The following is a 17,474-nucleotide window of genomic DNA, read 5'->3' as shown; positions in this document are numbered from 1 at the left end:
AGTGGTGTTTCTGTGCTCAAGGTACTCCCTAACAGGCCAGAAGGGGAGAGGGGCTAATGTGGAATAGAAGAAAAGTGCAGAGAAGTGTTTGTGCCCTGTAAAGGCGATAAAAATTCAGGGTCTGCAGCTAGGCCCGCTATTTATACATGGTGATGACAGCTTCCAGACAAGGCATCAATTCAGCACGGTACTGAGAAAAACTTTGTAGTACTGTGGTCTTGACCCAGGTAAATTTGATACTCATTCTTTCAGGATCGGGGCAGCAACATTAGCAGCTGCAAAGGGTTTTGGCCCATGGCAGGTGCAGGCCATAGGGCACTGGAAATCAAGTTTTACAGGACTTACATCCACACCAATGAAAAGATGGCAGGGAATGGCGAAATGTAATTAACCCATTGTGCTTGTTTGTTTCAGCAACTACCCAGAGTGTGCACGTTTGGATTCGTGAGCACCCTGTAGTGAACTGGGCCCACAAGAGGGCACCTAGGATGGTAGCTAGATCTCAGTGGGCTTCAGGGCCAAAGTGGTTTGCATTCAGAACAGGCATGCAGTGGGATCAGCTCATGCCTCTTCTGCACTCACTTACAGGCCAGGGTTGGGAGCAGACCCAGCCCATGTGGACAATGTTAGAAAGAAAGTAAATAAGGGGGTCACTAAGATATTCCAGGAGAAAGAGGGTTCAGTGATACAGTATAAGGACATCCCTTACAGTCAGCGAGACGGGATGATGGTGTATATCTGTCAGATGGAAGTGCTGACATACTGCTACAGCATGTGCAGACATGGACTGGGCAGGTGTTGTGACTCTAGGCAGCATAGGTGGGTGGGGAATGACTAAGCTAGTCAGTGGTGGCCCCTGTGGCTGGTTTCCAGGACAGTTAGGAGAATAAAATGAAAGGTTCCCAGAGGTAAAAGACCTGGGATTTCGGTGATGGGCCTTGGGCTAATGTGATAGGTTGTGACCCCGTGTCCTTCGTGGGCTGAGGTCAGACTATGGCCTTTGCGAGCTAAGGTCTTCACCCTGCTGCACCCTTTGTCCCCCTTGCATCCGGGAGGGTGCTAAGACTCAGAGAGAGTTGAGTCTTACGGTCTCCCACAGTATTCTTGTCAGCAAGTTAAGGAAGTATGGGCTGGATGAATGCACGATAAGGTGGGTAGAAAGCTGGCTAGATTGTCAGGCTCAACGGGTAGTGATCAATGGCTCCATGTCTAGTTGGCAGCCGGTGTCAAGTGGAGTGCCCCAAGGGTCGGTCCTGGGGCCGGTTTTGTTCAATATCTTCATAAATGATCTGGAGGATGGTGTGGATTGCACTCTCAGCAAATTTGCAGATGATACTAAACTGGGAGGAGTGGTAGATACGCTGGAGGGGAGGGATAGGATACAGAGGGACCTAGACAAATTGGAGGATTGGGCCAAAAGAAATCTGATGAGGTTCAATAAGGATAAGTGCAGGTTCCTGCACTTAGGACGGAAGAATCCAATGCACCGCTACAGACTAGGGACCGAATGGCTAGGCAGCAGTTCTGCGGAAAAGGACCTAGGGGTGACAGTGGACGAGAAGCTGGATATGAGTCAGCAATGTGCCCTTGTTGCCAAGAAGGCCAATGGCATTTTGGGATGTATAAGTAGGGGCATAGCGAGCAGATCGAGGGATGTGATCGTTCCCCTCTATTCGACATTGGTGAGGCCTCATCTGGAGTACTGTGTCCAGTTCTGGGCCCCACACTACAAGAAGGATGTGGATAAATTGGAGAGAGTCCAGCGAAGGGCAACAAAAATGATTAGGGGTCTGGAACACATGAGTTATGAGGAGAGGCTGAGGGAGCTGGGATTGTTTAGTCTGCAGAAGAGAAGAATGAGGGGGGATTTGATAGCTGCTTTCAACTACCTGAAAGGGGGTTCCAAAGAGGATGGCTCTAGACTGTTCTCAATGGTAGCAGATGACAGAACGAGGAGTAATGGTCTCAAGTTGCAGTGGGGGAGGTTTAGATTGGATATTAGGAAAAACTTTTTCACTAAGAGGATGGTGAAACACTGGAATGCGTTACCTAGGGAGGTGGTAGAATCTCCTTCCTTAGAGGTTTTTAAGGTCAGGCTTGACAAAGCCCTGGCTGGGATGATTTAACTGGGAATTGGTCCTGCTTCGAGCAGGGGGTTGGACTAGATGACCTTCAGGGGTCCCTTCCAACCCTGATATTCTATGAGTCCTGGTGAGGGGAGCCTACCCACATTAAGGGTTATATGGTAAGGAGCCCTTTAACTCCTGCACTGGAACCAATTACATGCCTGGGTAGCACCCCTACCCTGTGTTAAAGTTTAATAAAAGTTGTGACCTGCCGCTTAATTCCATGCATGCGTCTATTCTCATTTTGCCACTGTGTCCACATCAATTAGTTTTTATAACCTTTGCAGCCCTCAATCTTAGTTCTTTAAATTCCCTCCAGTTTGTTTACAACTAAAAGGGACACCATCAACTTGAAATGTAGTTCATTTCACAAAATGAGAAAGGTAGTTCTGAGGTATAATATCTACCCTGAATCTCTCTGCCAATTCTTGTGGGGTGACACACTGACAATTTCCTACAATATACTGAATGAACCTCACTGAATTAAGTTAAACCTTATTGAATCAGGATTAATACCTTTGGGGTACATTCTATTAAGAACACAAAAATGTATGTGTTATTGTGGTATTGTATGTATTTCTCTAGTAGAGAGGGAGATGCAGAGGTGATGACTTTCTAATGTGCTAGGGAGTGCTCCCCCGGCTCTGCCCTAGGCCCTACCCCCACACCACCCCTGCCAGCACCCCACCTCTGCACTGCCTCTTCCCAACCCATTCTGTCCCCTCCTCCAAGTGCACCCCGCCCTCACCCCATCCCAGCACCTCCTGCACGCTGTGCACAGCTGATTGGGGGGGCTGCCTGTGCGTACTCAGCACCCACCTTTTTTTTTCTCTGTCGGTGCTCCAGCCCTGAAGCACCCATGTAGTCAGCACCTATGGGGAGATGCTAATGTACTTCCTCTGCTATGAGTCCTTTGAAGCCACCCACTGGAAAGGTACGCATTTATTAATTCAAACTACATTCTCCAGGGACCAACGGACAAAGAAAAGGATTTTAGATAAATAACCTGGTTTTAGAATGGGCCTTGGGCTCAGACATTCTCAGTGTGGGGTTGGAAGGGACTGGGTGTTTGTTCTGAGCTGAAGCTGTGATGAACAGGTAACCACAAAGGCTCCCCTTGGGTAGGGCTGAAGGACTGATCCTCACAGAGTCCATGTTAGGGTTAATTCTGCTAAGCTTATTAGCATGTATACAGGGTCTTTTATCATTTTTAATACGTTTTCTCTGTAAAGCTTTTTACCTTAAGAATAAAGTAGGCTTGATTAGGAAGTGCTGTGTGGTAACATATCTCTGTTTTTTCTCAGGCAGGAGGTTAACCATGAACAATATAATTGTAAAAGAGCTAAAATAAAACTTATTTTGAGTAACTGCAGCACTACTCATTTTCCTTATTCAGCCTTTTAAATCCTAAAACATGCAGTAGTATCAGTACCCATGATTATACTTACCTAGGCAATGATACTACAGCCAACTCTCAATGAATGGAATTTTACAGGGATGACCATATTTGAGGTTTTCTTAACAATGCAAGGTTAAATGCAAAAAGCATCCTACCTGCATGGAACAAAGTCTACGGCCATCAGAGATCAATGGCACAAGGAACTAAATTTAAAGTGGTAGTTCTGTGTAATTCCCTGACCTAGCCAGTCAACATTTCTTCTTTTTTTCCCTTCAGAGTATGGCTTTTTATTAGTACTATTAAAAAATACCCCACCCCAAACCAATCGAACCCTGCCATTTCACTGACACTAGGAATCAAACTGCTGTCTCTCAAGCAAACACCATGTTACTTGAACTTGAACAGTCCAGCTGCCACACAGTCAATTACCTGTTCTCACATTGACAATGAGGTGCAAATTGAAAGGGCTGTGAACTATATGAAATATGCAGCTTGGTGGACTCCTCATTTTTACAATAGTTCTATTTGGGGTGGGGAAGCAGGGGGAGGAAAGGGCAAACAATGTCCTTCATTTTCTTATCATGTTTTCTAATTTAACAGGTTTTAATTGTGGATTGGTTGCCACTTCTCTATTTCTTAAAGGAAATATGTAAAGACAACAATAAAAGAACAAATCTCCCATTTCCCATCACAGATGTGTTATTTCTGCACTTTCTCCATTAACTGAAAGTGAACATGCATCGGGTTAACAGCTAGTCTGAGTGTATTAGGAAAGTAATTTCACATTGCTTCATCGAGCAATGTCCTTCAATATTCAGAAATTGGTCTAAAAATAAATTGGCTATTAAGCAGCAGTTATCATCACTTGACATGTTTGAAGTAATGAGGTCAAAACACCTAATCCTTACCAGATGCAAACATCTTAGGTGAAAGCAAGATGACTTTTGGGTCATCACTCAATCTGTGCTGAGGGATCATAAATGTTTTAATTCTTTAAGGCCTGGAAACATGTACAGGAGGAAGTCTTCAAAGAGTCCTGACTATACGCCATTGTTTTCAAAATATTCTTTATATTTTCTGTTGTAGTAAAATGCCAGGTTTGTCCAAGGAAATTAACAGAGTGAAAGAGCAAATTCCCAGGCACATGTTCCACATGTGGGCTCTTATTCTTATATCTCAAGAGGAACATGAAGATAAGCATCTGTTTCAGTCTGTGGAGGAGCAGTTTTGTACTTCTAGGTGTATATGTAAAAGAGTATGGAACACAGTGTAAAATCTGCAACCAGAAGATTTAAAGCCCTATTTGAAGTGCTTTTCAAATTAGCTGTAAGTGCTCTGTTGTGTTGTTGTTGCTATCATGTATCTAACACTTACCATGCGAGTATTTTTATTTAACTATCCATAAGGACCCTAACTCTTCACTTACTGATCTGATTTCATGTGGTTTGTTTTCATTTCCCCCAACACACATTACATTTTCTCCATATGGAACCTAATTCATGTCACAATCTGCACCCTCAGGAAGGAATGCACTTTAAATGATGTACACTATCAGCTGCCTTAGATAGACACGTTTTTCTTTAATTTGAATTTTGCAATCTTTTTTGTATTTTATCATGGTGGCGGTCAGGAAAAAGGTTCAGAAAAATTCCAGTTTCTGCCATGCCTTGTATAAAGTAGCTGCAATTTTACAGGAGTCATGGCTAAGGTGACCAGACAGCAAATGTGAAAAATCAGGATGGGGTGGAAGGGTAATAGGAGCCTACAATAGAAAAAGACCCAAAAATCAGGACTGTCTCTATAAAATCAGGACATCTGGTCACCCTAGTCATGGCCATGTTAGAAGTCCACTGGCTCAGTTTAAAAATAAATGTACCGATATAAAGTGAGTTTAAATAACAAATGGGAAAATGTTCCAAAGTGCTCAGTTATGTATTTTGTTCTTTGTATATAGAACCTTCATGAAACACCCTGAGCTCCCTATGAAGTTCTTCTGAAAATCCAGCACTAGATTACAGCCATGACTAACCAAAAGAGATATTACACGTTTACATTAATACCCATTACTCTGGCCATTAAAATTGTTACCTCCTTAAATCTTTCCATAAACTGTAAAATAGCTATTCTTAGTTGCATTGCAAAAGCTACATATGTTTATTTTAGAGTATACAATTAAGAATGTATAGTATAAGCACCAGAAGATCCCAAACATCACTATCAATGGGTTATTAGAAATCTATATGCAAATAAAAAACACTTGCAAGATATTGGGTTGAACATGTAAGTATTCATGGGAGCAGTAATATGTAATAAGGAGGAAATCTGGCTAAGAAGTGCAAGACATAGGAAAAGAAAAAAATAAGGTGTTGGTAGTGTAAAGAGGAATGAGAAAAAGACGGATAATTTTATTTAGGGAATAGTGACTACCTTATTTCCTTGAAAGCAACTGGACTTAAGATCAAATTCATTACTGACCAACAGTGACCAAAAAGTCTAGTGGAAGTCTGGTAACCTTCTTTAAATGAGTTGGTGGTCTCCAGTTCCAAGTGGATAAGTGTCCCCCTATCAAAAAAGCCCAGCACCATACTTATACTAATCAGCATCCATGCTGGCTATTTCAAAGAAATCAAGGACCAAAATGGCACAAAGAATTAACAATAGAGGAAAACCAATAGTCTGACAACATCTAATACAAGTAGGCATCATAAATAATGGTCTACTGAGTAACTCAAAGGCTGGAGATACCAAAACTGGCTGTGGGAATCCAGCGAGAGGCACTCATGATAACAATGCCCAGATGACTATATTATACACATAGCCATCTGTTTTAGGAATTGGTCAGACTTAAATTTAATTTCCAGTGCAAGTGATGTTAGTTCCACTGATATTCTGGCAAGTTGTTTTCCAGCTGCATTTTTATAAGATGTTTAAAGATGCAGAAATATTCAAGGTCAGACAGTGTCACTGTCCTTTCTAGACCACACAACTATGTTATTGTGAAGATTTTTTTTTTGTTTTCTTGCAAAGCTCAAACTATTTTTGCAGTTCAGAGGAACTGTGAAAGAGGGAATCAAGCATCTCAACATTCCATTTTGCGTATTTAAACTGTTCTAGTTTTCACCAATCAGTGGATAGATCTTATGAGCGCTTGAAATGCAATTCCAAATTTTATTTATTTTATATTATATATATATTTTCTTCTAAATTAGGGCTGTCAATTAATCGCAGTTAACTCACTCAATTAACTTAAAAAAAATTAATTGTGATTAATTGCACTGTTAAACAATAGAATACCAATTGAAATTTATTAAATATTTTGGATGTTCTTCTACATTTTCAAATATATTGGATTCTATTAAAACACAGAATACAAAGTGTACAGTACTCACTTTATATTATTTTTGATTACAAATATTTGCACTGTAAAAATTATCAAGAAAATAAATAGTATTTTTCAATTCACCTTATACAAGTACTGTAGTGCAATCCCTTTATGGTAAAAGTGTAACTTACAAATGTAGCTTTTTTTTGTTACATAACTGCACTCAAAACCAAAACAATGTAAAACTTTAGACCCTCCCACTCAGTCCTACTTCTTGTTCAGCCAATTGCTAAGACAAACAAGGTTGGTTACATTTACCGGAGATATTGCTGCCTGCTTCTTATTTACAATGTCACCTGAAAGTGAGAACAGGTGTTCGCATGGCATTTTTGTAGCTGGTGTTGCAAGGTATTTAAGTGCCAAATATGCTAAACATTCATATGCCCCTTTGTGCTTCGGCCACCATTACAGAGGACATGCTTCCATGCTCATGGCGCTCATTAAAAAAATAATGCATTAATTAAATTTGTGATTGAACTCCTTGGGGAAGAGAGAATTGTATGTGTCCTGTTCTGTTTTACCTGCATTCTGCCATATATTTCATGTTATAGCAGTCTTGGATGATGACCTAGCACATGTTCTTTTTAAGAACACTTCACAGCAGATTTGACAAAACGCAAAGAGGGTACTAATGTGAGATTTCTAAAATAGCTATAGCACTCAACCTAAGGTTTAAGAATCTGAAGTGCCATTCAAAATCTGAGAGGGACGAGGCGTGGAGCATCCTTTCAGAAGTCTTAAAAGAGCAACGCTCCAACACAGAAACTACAGAACCCGAACCACCAAAAAAGAAAATCAACCTTCTGCTGATGGCATCTGACTCAGATGATAAAAATGAATATTGCGTCGGTCCTCTCTGCTTTGGATCGTTATCGAATGGAACCCATCATCAGCATGGACGTATGTCCTCTGGAATGGTGGTTGAAGCTACAACAGTGCCAGCTGAACACACCTGTTCTCACTTTGAGGTGACACTGTAAACCAGAGGTGGGCAGCATTGTCGCCTGCAAATTGTAACCAAACTTGTTTGTCTGAGTGATTGGCTGAACAAGAAGTAGGACTGAGTGGACTTGTAAGTTCTAAAGTTTTATATTGTTTTATTTTTGAATGCAGTTATTTTTTGTACATAATTGTAAGTTCAACTTTCATGATAAAGAGATTGCACTACAGTACTTGTATTTGTATGAATTGAGAGCCACTATTTGTTTGGTTTTTTAGTGCAATTGTTTTAAATAAAAAATAAATATAAAATGAGCACAGTACACTTCGTATTCTGTGTTGTAATTGAAATCAATATATTTTAAAATGTAGAAAAGATCTAAAATATTTAAATAAATGGTATTCTTTAACAACAGCGTGATTAATCATGATTTTTTTTAATCACTTGACAGCCTTATTCTAAATGGTATAAACTGTTAGACTAATAATCCAAAAAAAAAAAAATAATGGGGGGTAACAGTGTTTCGTACTTTAAGTCTACAAATTTTACAAATTGGTTGAGACAGGCTTTTGAGAAAAGAAATTCAAGTACAGCATTATGCCTCCATCCGTCTGCTACTATATGATTTTTTTAAAATGTTTGAAATAAGAGACTATGGTCCCAATACTCATATTTCATATTTACAGTGGAATTGATCATTTACAATGGATTTATTACTGATTTACACCAATGTAATGACATGACACTATTTAGGCTCTTGGGAGCTTCTTAATGGATAATACTGCCATTTGGATCCATCTCAATTGCCTCTTCAGAAGTAGAGGCGATCTGTTTCCCTTTTAGATCTAATAATTTATACTGTCAGAGACACAAAACTGCCATCCTTATGAATGAGACTTTGGACCAGTCAATGAAGCACCTGAGAGAAGCAATGTTGCTTCTTTGACCTAAGAACATAAGCTACAAAGACTAACAATTAAGCTCTGATCTCTCCATGGCAGTGGATAGTATTATTTTGAAGCTACTGAGTCAAATCTACATTTGATTTTTTGTTCATCTATTTAAAAAAATACGATACATTCAGTTATCTTATTATAGATTAGGGAAATGTTGCATCTGCCAGTTTTGTTCCTTTTAGTGTTTCAGGATTCCTTAGAATCATCTATGCACACGATTATACATCTGCATATTTTATTTTAACAATTATGAACCACATAGAATCATAGAATCATAGAATATCAGGGTTGGAAGGGACCCCAGAAGGTCATCTAGTCCAACCCCCTGCTCAAAGCAGGACCAATTCCCAGTTAAATCATCCCAGCCAGGGCTTTGTCAAGCCTGACCTTAAAAACCTCTAAGGAAGGAGATTCTACCACCTCCCTAGGTAACGCATTCCAGTGTTTCACCACCCTCTTAGTGAAAAAGTTTTTCCTAATATCCAATCTAAACCTCCCCCACTGCAACTTGAGACCATTACTCCTCGTTCTGTCATCTGCTACCATTGAGAACAGTCTAGAGCCATCCTCTTTGGAACCCCCTTTCAGGTAGTTGAAAGCAGCTATCAGATCCCCCCTCATTCTTCTCTTTTGCAGGCTAAACAATCCCAGCTCCCTCAGCCTCTCCTCATAACTCATGTGTTCCAGTCCCCTAATCATTTTTGTTGCCCTTCGCTGGACTCTCTCCAATTTATCCACATCCTTCTTGTAGTGTGGGGCCCAGAACTGGACACAGTACTCCAGATGAGGCCTCACCAATGTCGAATAGAGGGGAACGATCACATCCCTCGATCTGCTCGCTATGCCCCTACTTATACATCCCAAAATGCCATTGGCCTTCTTGGCAACAAGGGCACATTGCTGACTCATATCCAGCTTCTCGTCCACTGTCACCCCTAGGTCCTTTTCCGCAGAACTGCTGCCTAGCCATTCGGTCCCTAGTCTGTAGCTGTGCATTGGGTTCTTCCGTCCTAAGTGCAGGACCCTGCACTTATCCTTATTGAACCTCATCAGATTTCTTTTGGCCCAATCCTCCAATTTGTCTAGGTCTTTCTGTATCCTATCCCTCCCCTCCAGCGTATCTACCACTCCTCCCAGTTTAGTATCATCCGCAAATTTGCTGAGAATGCAATCCACACCATCCTCCAGATCATTTATGAAGATATTGAACAAAACCGGCCCCAGGACCGACCCTTGGGGTACTCCACTTGATACCGGCTGCCAGCTAGATATGGTTACTTTCACTCTTCTTTGGAAAATCTAATTTAGATACATAATGCAAGAAAACACAAGAAAATCCAGCTTAGGTGAGAAACAGCAAGTTTGTTTTGTTTCTTAATACCAAACATCTACACTGTTTTAAAATTATATAAATATAAAAACCAACATCTTCATTAATTCTGTGATCTTTTCTGGAGACACAGGGCCAGGTACCCAACTGATTAACTTCAGCAGAATTATGATGATTTATACAAGTTAACTATCTGGAATGAAGAAAGGTACTAAAAACCCGGTAGCAACTGCAGTTAATCATTACTATTAAAGACAAAACATTCTTCTGGGATGACTGCAGAGGTTCTACAGATTCTGGAAAAAGCATGGGGTGAAATCTTGGCTTCCTTGAAGTGAATGGGAGTTTTGCTATTGACTTCAAGGGAGCCAGGATTTCACTCTTGGAACCTAGGAACAGCAAACTGGGTTCTGCACATTCCAATGCAACGACATAAGAACAGCCATACTGGGTCACACCAAAGGTCCATCTAGCCCAGTATCCTGTCTTCCAACAGTGACCAATGCCAGGTGCCCCAGAGGGAATGAACAGAACAGGTAATCATCAAGTGATCCATTCCCTGTTGCCCATTCCCAGCTTCTGGCAAACAGAGACTAGGAACACCATCCTTGCCCATCCTGGCTAATAGCCATGGACCTATCCTCCATGAATTTATCTAGTTCTTTTTTGAACCATAAGTTATTTTTTGAACCCTTTTACTGCAAGCATTTGAAAAGTAAGCTAGGTAAACAAGTGTTTCTAAATTCCATTAAAAAGAATCCAATAATTAGAGACACTAGCAAGCAATGAATCTGAGATGATTTAATTCATTATCAGTTCTAGACTACGCAGAGAGCTTGAAACAGCATGAAAGTTTGTCTTTTTCGAAGGTTTATCTATTTTTGTGTCTGACTTTAAGTGGATATGATCTTTCCTCCCCCAAATATCTAATTCAATGTCATCTCTGAAGTACGGTGGAAATGTGAAATATATGGATAGCAAAGAAATGGTTAGTTAGATTATGCAAATTATGCTACATGGGAAATTTCCTGTTCCCTGCTTTTGTTAACCACTTTGCATAATTAAATAGTACAAATGCTCCCTGTATTCATTTAGCAAATAAAAGGAATACAGATATGTTCCCCCTGTTCAAACTGACCAGACAAGGCTATCACAATACACTGCTATGAAGTATACCTAAATTCAGAAGTGACCAAACACTTTTGCACAGTATAACAGCTAAGAATGGGATACTTTAGGAACTGATCTGTTTTCTCTCTCTTATGAGAATGAATGTTGAGTGAATGTTGCCACCTCCATTATTTTTAAAGCAGTTCCTGAATGTTTATCCATGTTGACTGTGGAGGAAGTTCCATGCATATATTTGGATTCTGGCTTGAGGTTTCAGGTTGATGAAGGTGAGAAGGGTGTGCAAGGTCTACGAATCCCACCTTTCTCAGATTTTTGAACAGCAGTCTGCAGGGTTAGATTTAATATTTTATGTTTTTTACCACCATGATATTTTTACTGTTTGTTCAGTGTCCTAAATACTACAAGAAAAGTGGGGGAACAACTATACAAAGTTACATTGTTTTTAAGGGTGCAGAGGAAGGGTACTTGCAATAAAGGGAAAAGTAAAATGCAATCCTCATATGATGGTGGGAGGCCACATTACAGAATACGAGCAAAGATTTCTTTAACACACTGGCAGGCAGGTAGGTCATGTTCACTCCATCTATTTCTCTACCATGTTCATACAGAGGGGAACCAAGAAGTGTCACAAGTTCATTTTTGAGGTAACTGGATTTTAACCAGCACAATACTTTAAAAAGAATAGTTTTTGACTTTTTGCTTAAGTTAAAGCCGGTTATTTTATCAACATGAAAAGTAGCCTACACAAATAATACTGAGAGTTTTTAAAAGCTTGTTGAGTTGCTTGGCAGTGTGATGAATGAAATCTGATATTTAAGAAGAGGAAGTATTTCTAGGGTCATATATAGCATAGAAAGAGACACAGAGATGGTGGCCAGTAGGAAAGATAAAACAAAAGAAGAGTTAAAAATTATTAATATTAATGAAAAAAAATGAGGGAAATAAAGAAAGGTGAGAACACAATTAGTGCTCTTTATTTGCTTCCTCCTTTTCCTGTGTTATGTTCGGGGCCTTCAGTACCTCTCTTTGATCAAATATGTCCTCCAACTTTGGTCAACAGTACCTAGTGTGACAAAGTCCCGAGCCTGTATTGGTGGGTCCTGCACTTCTGGGAAGATTCAGTGGCCTCAGAAACTTGATATGGCCCCAGTGTGACCTCCCTTTCTTAGTGTAGCGACAAGAGTCACAGCCTATTGAGTTACTTTCATCACCGGCCAGTGTGGGAGATGGGAAGGGGGAATACCACACAGTCTCTATTGCTCCATAGAGCTCAGTAGACGCAGTTCGGCCTCCTGCCTGGACCGAGTCCTGCTTCCCTTCTCCAGGGGATCTCTGTAGAGTGGGGGTGGGAAGAGGGGAGAACCCGGGCACGCCCTCTACTCCAGGTTCCAGCCCAGGGATTCTAATGGTAGCACCTGTTGGTGGTTTTCCCTTCACCACTGAAACTGCTTTGATTCCCTGGGCCACTTTCCCCGTGGTCCCCTTTTCCTAGCTTCACCCTTACCTCAGGATTCAGCAATGCTTCCTCTCCTCCAGCTCCTTTCACCTCAGCCTCCTGGAGGGCACTGGAAGGAGAGCTTTTAAACAGTATAAGTGGGACCTTGATTGGTTTCAGCTGTCTCCATTAGCCTAATGGCCTTAACTGGTTAATTGGCATCAGGTGTCTTAATTGGCCTGGAGTAACCTTTGTTTGGCTATCCAGGGAACAAGGGTCTGCTCATTCTGAAGGTGGATATACCTGCCTTCCAGCACTCTCTTATATTCTTCTGGTCTGAATCTGTCACCCTAGAATGAGCACCATTGAAGTGAAATGCGACAAAAACACACAGAAAGTTAAATATCATGTTATGGTAAATGTGCTTTTTTATCAGTGCTCTCTTTACTGCAATACAGTACTACAATAGATAGGTGTGTGATTTGATTCTGACATTTATAAACTGTACCTGTGTAGTAGAAGTAGTGTTCGGTGTGACTGATGATGGCGAGTCCCTTGTTTTTGGTTCACCAGGAGACGCTGCTGAACCCTGGGATTCCTGGCTAGCAGGCTGATCTGGAGATAAAGCGTCACTGCTGTCTTCATCAAATGAGTAATCATCCAAAGCTTGGGGATAACTCTCTTGTCCAACTGCTAGGATGTTTACAATAATAAACTATTTAGTTTCAGAAGTCAATATTTAGCTAGCTAGAGGAGCCATGAAATGTTGGAAATCAACTAGCATACTATGTTTTGTATTTAAATATTTTTGGATATAAATGTTATTTTTAACACAATAAAAGCCATCTTAAATGATATTCAAGGGTCCAAAAATTGGTTGCTCAATGGTGATGGTCTTCTAAGAAAGGATGAGAAGAACTGTATTCAGTATGTTTGAGCATTTAGTGGGATGGTCCCTTAATATCGGAGGTGACTAAATAAGAGTCATTTATATAGCGTCAATTAATTTTTAACTATTTTTAATCATTAAAAGATTCACTCATGTAAGACTGACATAGCTTTATAGTCCGATCAACTGTACAATTAAAACTGAGTTTGAATAAAAATAGTTTTACTTGCTCACTTTAGTGCTGGTAGGGCATAAGTATCTTAGAAGTTGACATAATACATAGCTAATTAACTTTACGGGTTTTTTTTTCAACTAACCTTTAAAGTTAAGGTTCAAATTACTAATTTCTCATATTGCCTTATTGATAACAGATCCAAGTTGTAGCTCTTCTACTTGCCTATAATTGCTTCTTTAACACTGGAGTCGACAGGAAGGATGTTCTTTTCCACCAGTTCCATAGGGCCAGGCCTCTGAGCAATCTTCTCATTCAGATCATCTGCCAGCCGAGCTCTCTTCAGTTTCATCTGAGTTGCCTGCAGTGAGGGTTCTGCAAATGTCTCTAAAAGAGATAAAACTCTTAATGATTTTGTTAACTATTTTGTCTCATTTTAAGACCATCAAAATAGCTTTTGATCTTCATAGCCATACCTCCATGCATGTCGAAAACTTTAAAACATCGGTGAGTTATTTTAGTCCTTTATTAGAGAGTGTCATTTTGTTATAAAAATACATATATGGTACTAACTTATCTACAGATCCTCAAAATTAGTATTAGAAAAGGAAAATGTTCTAGATAGCTCTTGTTTATAATATCCTCCCACAATTAGCTAAATATAGCACTTTTGCAGCCATCACAACAATATGTATTTGTAACATTTTTAACAAAAGGTAAACATTTGAAAAAAGACCAACTCAGAAAAACTTTCTGGTTTTAGGAAGTCATTTGTCCTTTTTAGTACACTTACAATAAATTTCCTCAGCATCACAAGACGAAATTTAAAATTTAAATTCAAAAACTTATACCCAGCCAAAGAAATCAAGCTCATACGGGCTCAACCAACCAACATAGTATTTAATAATAATTATTAATTTTATTATTAAATTATGGTAGTGCCTGGGGATCCCAAATCAAATTTCTTAGGCACTCTGATCAAGGACCCTGCCCGGTCATCAATTTAGGATGCAACTTGCAGCTACAGAATCTACACAACATAAACAAGGTGTATAATATTTACTGTACACTACAACAGACGGACAGGACACCAAAATGCTGTTTATTAGTATAAGCAGCTATATAAATGGTGGTGACCTATTAGAGAGGCACTATCAGATTTAAATGTTTTATTACAAAAAAGTCCTTTTCTATGTTACTGAAATAATTAAAACAACTTATACAACTTAACACTTTATGATATAGTATTGGTTACTTTTGACATTTCTTTCACAATTTGCATTTGATGATAGCCAGTTTCTTGTCAAGTTCACTTGCAATTCTCCAGCTTATGTTTGAATTGAAAACTCTAGAGGGTAATGTTTATTTGCTTAAAACACTCCAGTGACATATTTTGTTTATTTGAAAAGATTTTCGTTATTAAAAAAAAAATCCTCACGAATTCTATGAGCATATTTTTACAAAGGTAAAATTTCAGTCAAATTTGACCTGAAAAACAATCTTCAATTACTTTGGCCCCAATTCAGCAAAGAATTTAAACACATTTAACTTTAAGCACCTGAGTCAGTTTAAAATTACGCAATTGCTTATGCACTTTGCCAAATCATGGTCTTTGTCACCAAAGTAAGACTACCAATTTATTCTGCTAGACTCATTAAGTAGGCTGAAGTAGAAAGAAAAAACCCATCAGGGACATTTTAAAAAATGCAGGCACTTCTTATTCTATCGTAATAATAACAGCATATATGTAATCATGTGTGTGAAACCAAAAGTATGACACACAGAACTAATATGATTCATAAATCTAAAAGCAGATCATATTAGTAAAAATGTATACATTATAGCAGCACTCTTACAGTTAAGGGTGAATTGGTATTTCCATTATAAAGCCCAATTTTCAAAATGTAACGTCTTGGCTGTTTCCCAATATACTGTGCAGAAACTTGATATGACTTTAGCCCTAATGACAGTTTTCCCAGAACAAATATGAATGCAATCCATTAAACTGTTGTTTTTCAACTTCAAAACAAATTATTTGGAGACTCTCTTGCCAAACTCAACTATAAAAGGCTTAATTTTAAAATGTAATTTTAAAGGTTGTTAGATGTTTGTTGCGTGCTAATTTTAATGACAAAATGCAGATGGTCTGTCAATATGAAGAATCCTGATCTGAGTGTAGTTCATGTTCTGAAAACTAAAAACAGCAGACTATTTCACCAAATGGAATACTGTTAATTCATTTTGGTTTTTAATACTGCTGTTTGTACATACAATGGGATTTCAATATTAAAACATGCTAATGCCATCCCATTCAAAAACTGATTTTATTATTTCTGAGTATTAAATTTACCTGAACAGCAAGGCAACAAAATGTGGAGAGACAAGCTCATTAATGGTTAATCTACTGCGGAAAACATCCCTTAAAAGATTGTTTCAGGGCTTCCTGGAAAGACTGCAACAATGTATACTGTATGTACAACCCTTAGGAGATAGATAATACAGCAATTAACTTTATATAATACAACACAATTTTTATTTAAGGGAAACAGTGGCTATAGAGACATCCTCCTCACAGCTGAGAAGACAGCCATGGCCAGGAGTGTCTTCTCTGCTGTCCTATGGATTAAGGATAAAGATTCCTCCCCACTGGTTCAAGTCTCCATGGAGTGCCAATTACCTGAACCACAGATTGGCATGCAAAAGAAGTCTTGCACCTTAATAAGTACCTCATAACTAAGCTTGATTCAGTTAGATAGCCCAAAACTAAAATAAACCCTTAGCCTGAAAAACAGGATATATGGGTTCCTACCTTCCAGAATATGCATTCTGACCAATTCTGATCGATCTGGTCTGCTGCGAATCTTGTGCTTCAGAAAATTTTCAGTCTTTAAAAAAAAAAAAAGGGGGGGGGGGGAGAAAGCATCACACAAATGCTAATAACTACAGAACAAAGCAATTTGTTCATTCACACAAACTTTTACGAGCATCACTGTTTTCTGTTGTGGGAGAGATTTATTTTTTGTACTGAAAATGTTTCCTTATGAACAAAGCCATCAAAACTTCAGAATTTTTGGCAAGACTTTGCATTAAAGCTTAGGTTGTGGCTTTATGTTTGTGATTACTGAAGTATTTATATTGCACAGTAAGTATAGCTAACAATTTACAGGGCATAGGATAAAACTTAGTTCCCCTCCCCTGAATAGTTTACAAATAACAAGGATCCCATAAAACGACCCACCTTAAACAGACTCTCTGCCTAACTACCCCTCTTCCTCCAACCTAAACACACAGAGCAAGAAAGGGAGATTGAAATCTAAATCTAATTGGTGTGATTGAATGGGAATTTGGGAAATGCAGCACACTAGTACAGACATAAAATGACTCCAGTAAGCAAGACAGAAATTGCCTTTGAACTGCTTTTAAAACTCAATTTTTTTCTTTCCTTGAAAGTTAGTGACATATCTACTTCAAAGCAGCAGCCAGCACTAATGAATAAATTGCTCCTGGCCCTTGTGTTGGTACATAGAGAGGCTTCTCTACACACATTAACACATCCTGTGCAAGGGACTGAAGTGTCTGAGTCACAATCCCTGCGTAAGCAACCCAGGAGCAATCCAGAGATCCGCTGTACCATAATGCAGATCCATGTCATATTAGCACAGTTAAGACCTTTGCTATTAAAATGTGCTGTGCAAAGTAACATCCTTATTAATT

At 39.2% G+C, this 17,474-nt stretch overlaps 1 protein-coding gene across 13 annotated transcripts in view; it reads right to left on the bottom strand.

The window, feature by feature from the left end:
- Positions 1 to 17,474, bottom strand: part of MRTFB (myocardin related transcription factor B) — a 194,077-nt gene that overhangs the window by 37,098 nt on the left and 139,505 nt on the right. For 10 of the 13 annotated variants that reach the window (XM_048868371.2, XM_048868372.2, XM_048868379.2 and 7 more), the window contains 3 exons: positions 16,570 to 16,645; positions 13,986 to 14,147; positions 13,208 to 13,392 (listed from right to left, as the gene is read on the bottom strand). In XM_048868371.2, the coding sequence (XP_048724328.2) occupies positions 13,208 to 13,392; positions 13,986 to 14,147; positions 16,570 to 16,645 (423 nt within the window). The remainder of the gene's footprint in view (positions 1 to 13,207; positions 13,393 to 13,985; positions 14,148 to 16,569; positions 16,646 to 17,474) is intronic. The other 3 variants (XM_048868373.2, XM_048868370.2, XM_048868376.2) reach the window with 1 other exon arrangement.

This window comes from Caretta caretta, chromosome 10 (assembly GCF_965140235.1).
Source record: "Caretta caretta isolate rCarCar2 chromosome 10, rCarCar1.hap1, whole genome shotgun sequence".
NCBI lineage: Eukaryota > Metazoa > Chordata > Testudines > Cheloniidae > Caretta > Caretta caretta.
The sequence above is the reverse complement of the archived record's forward strand: the minus strand, read 5'-3'. Positions and strand labels throughout refer to the sequence as shown.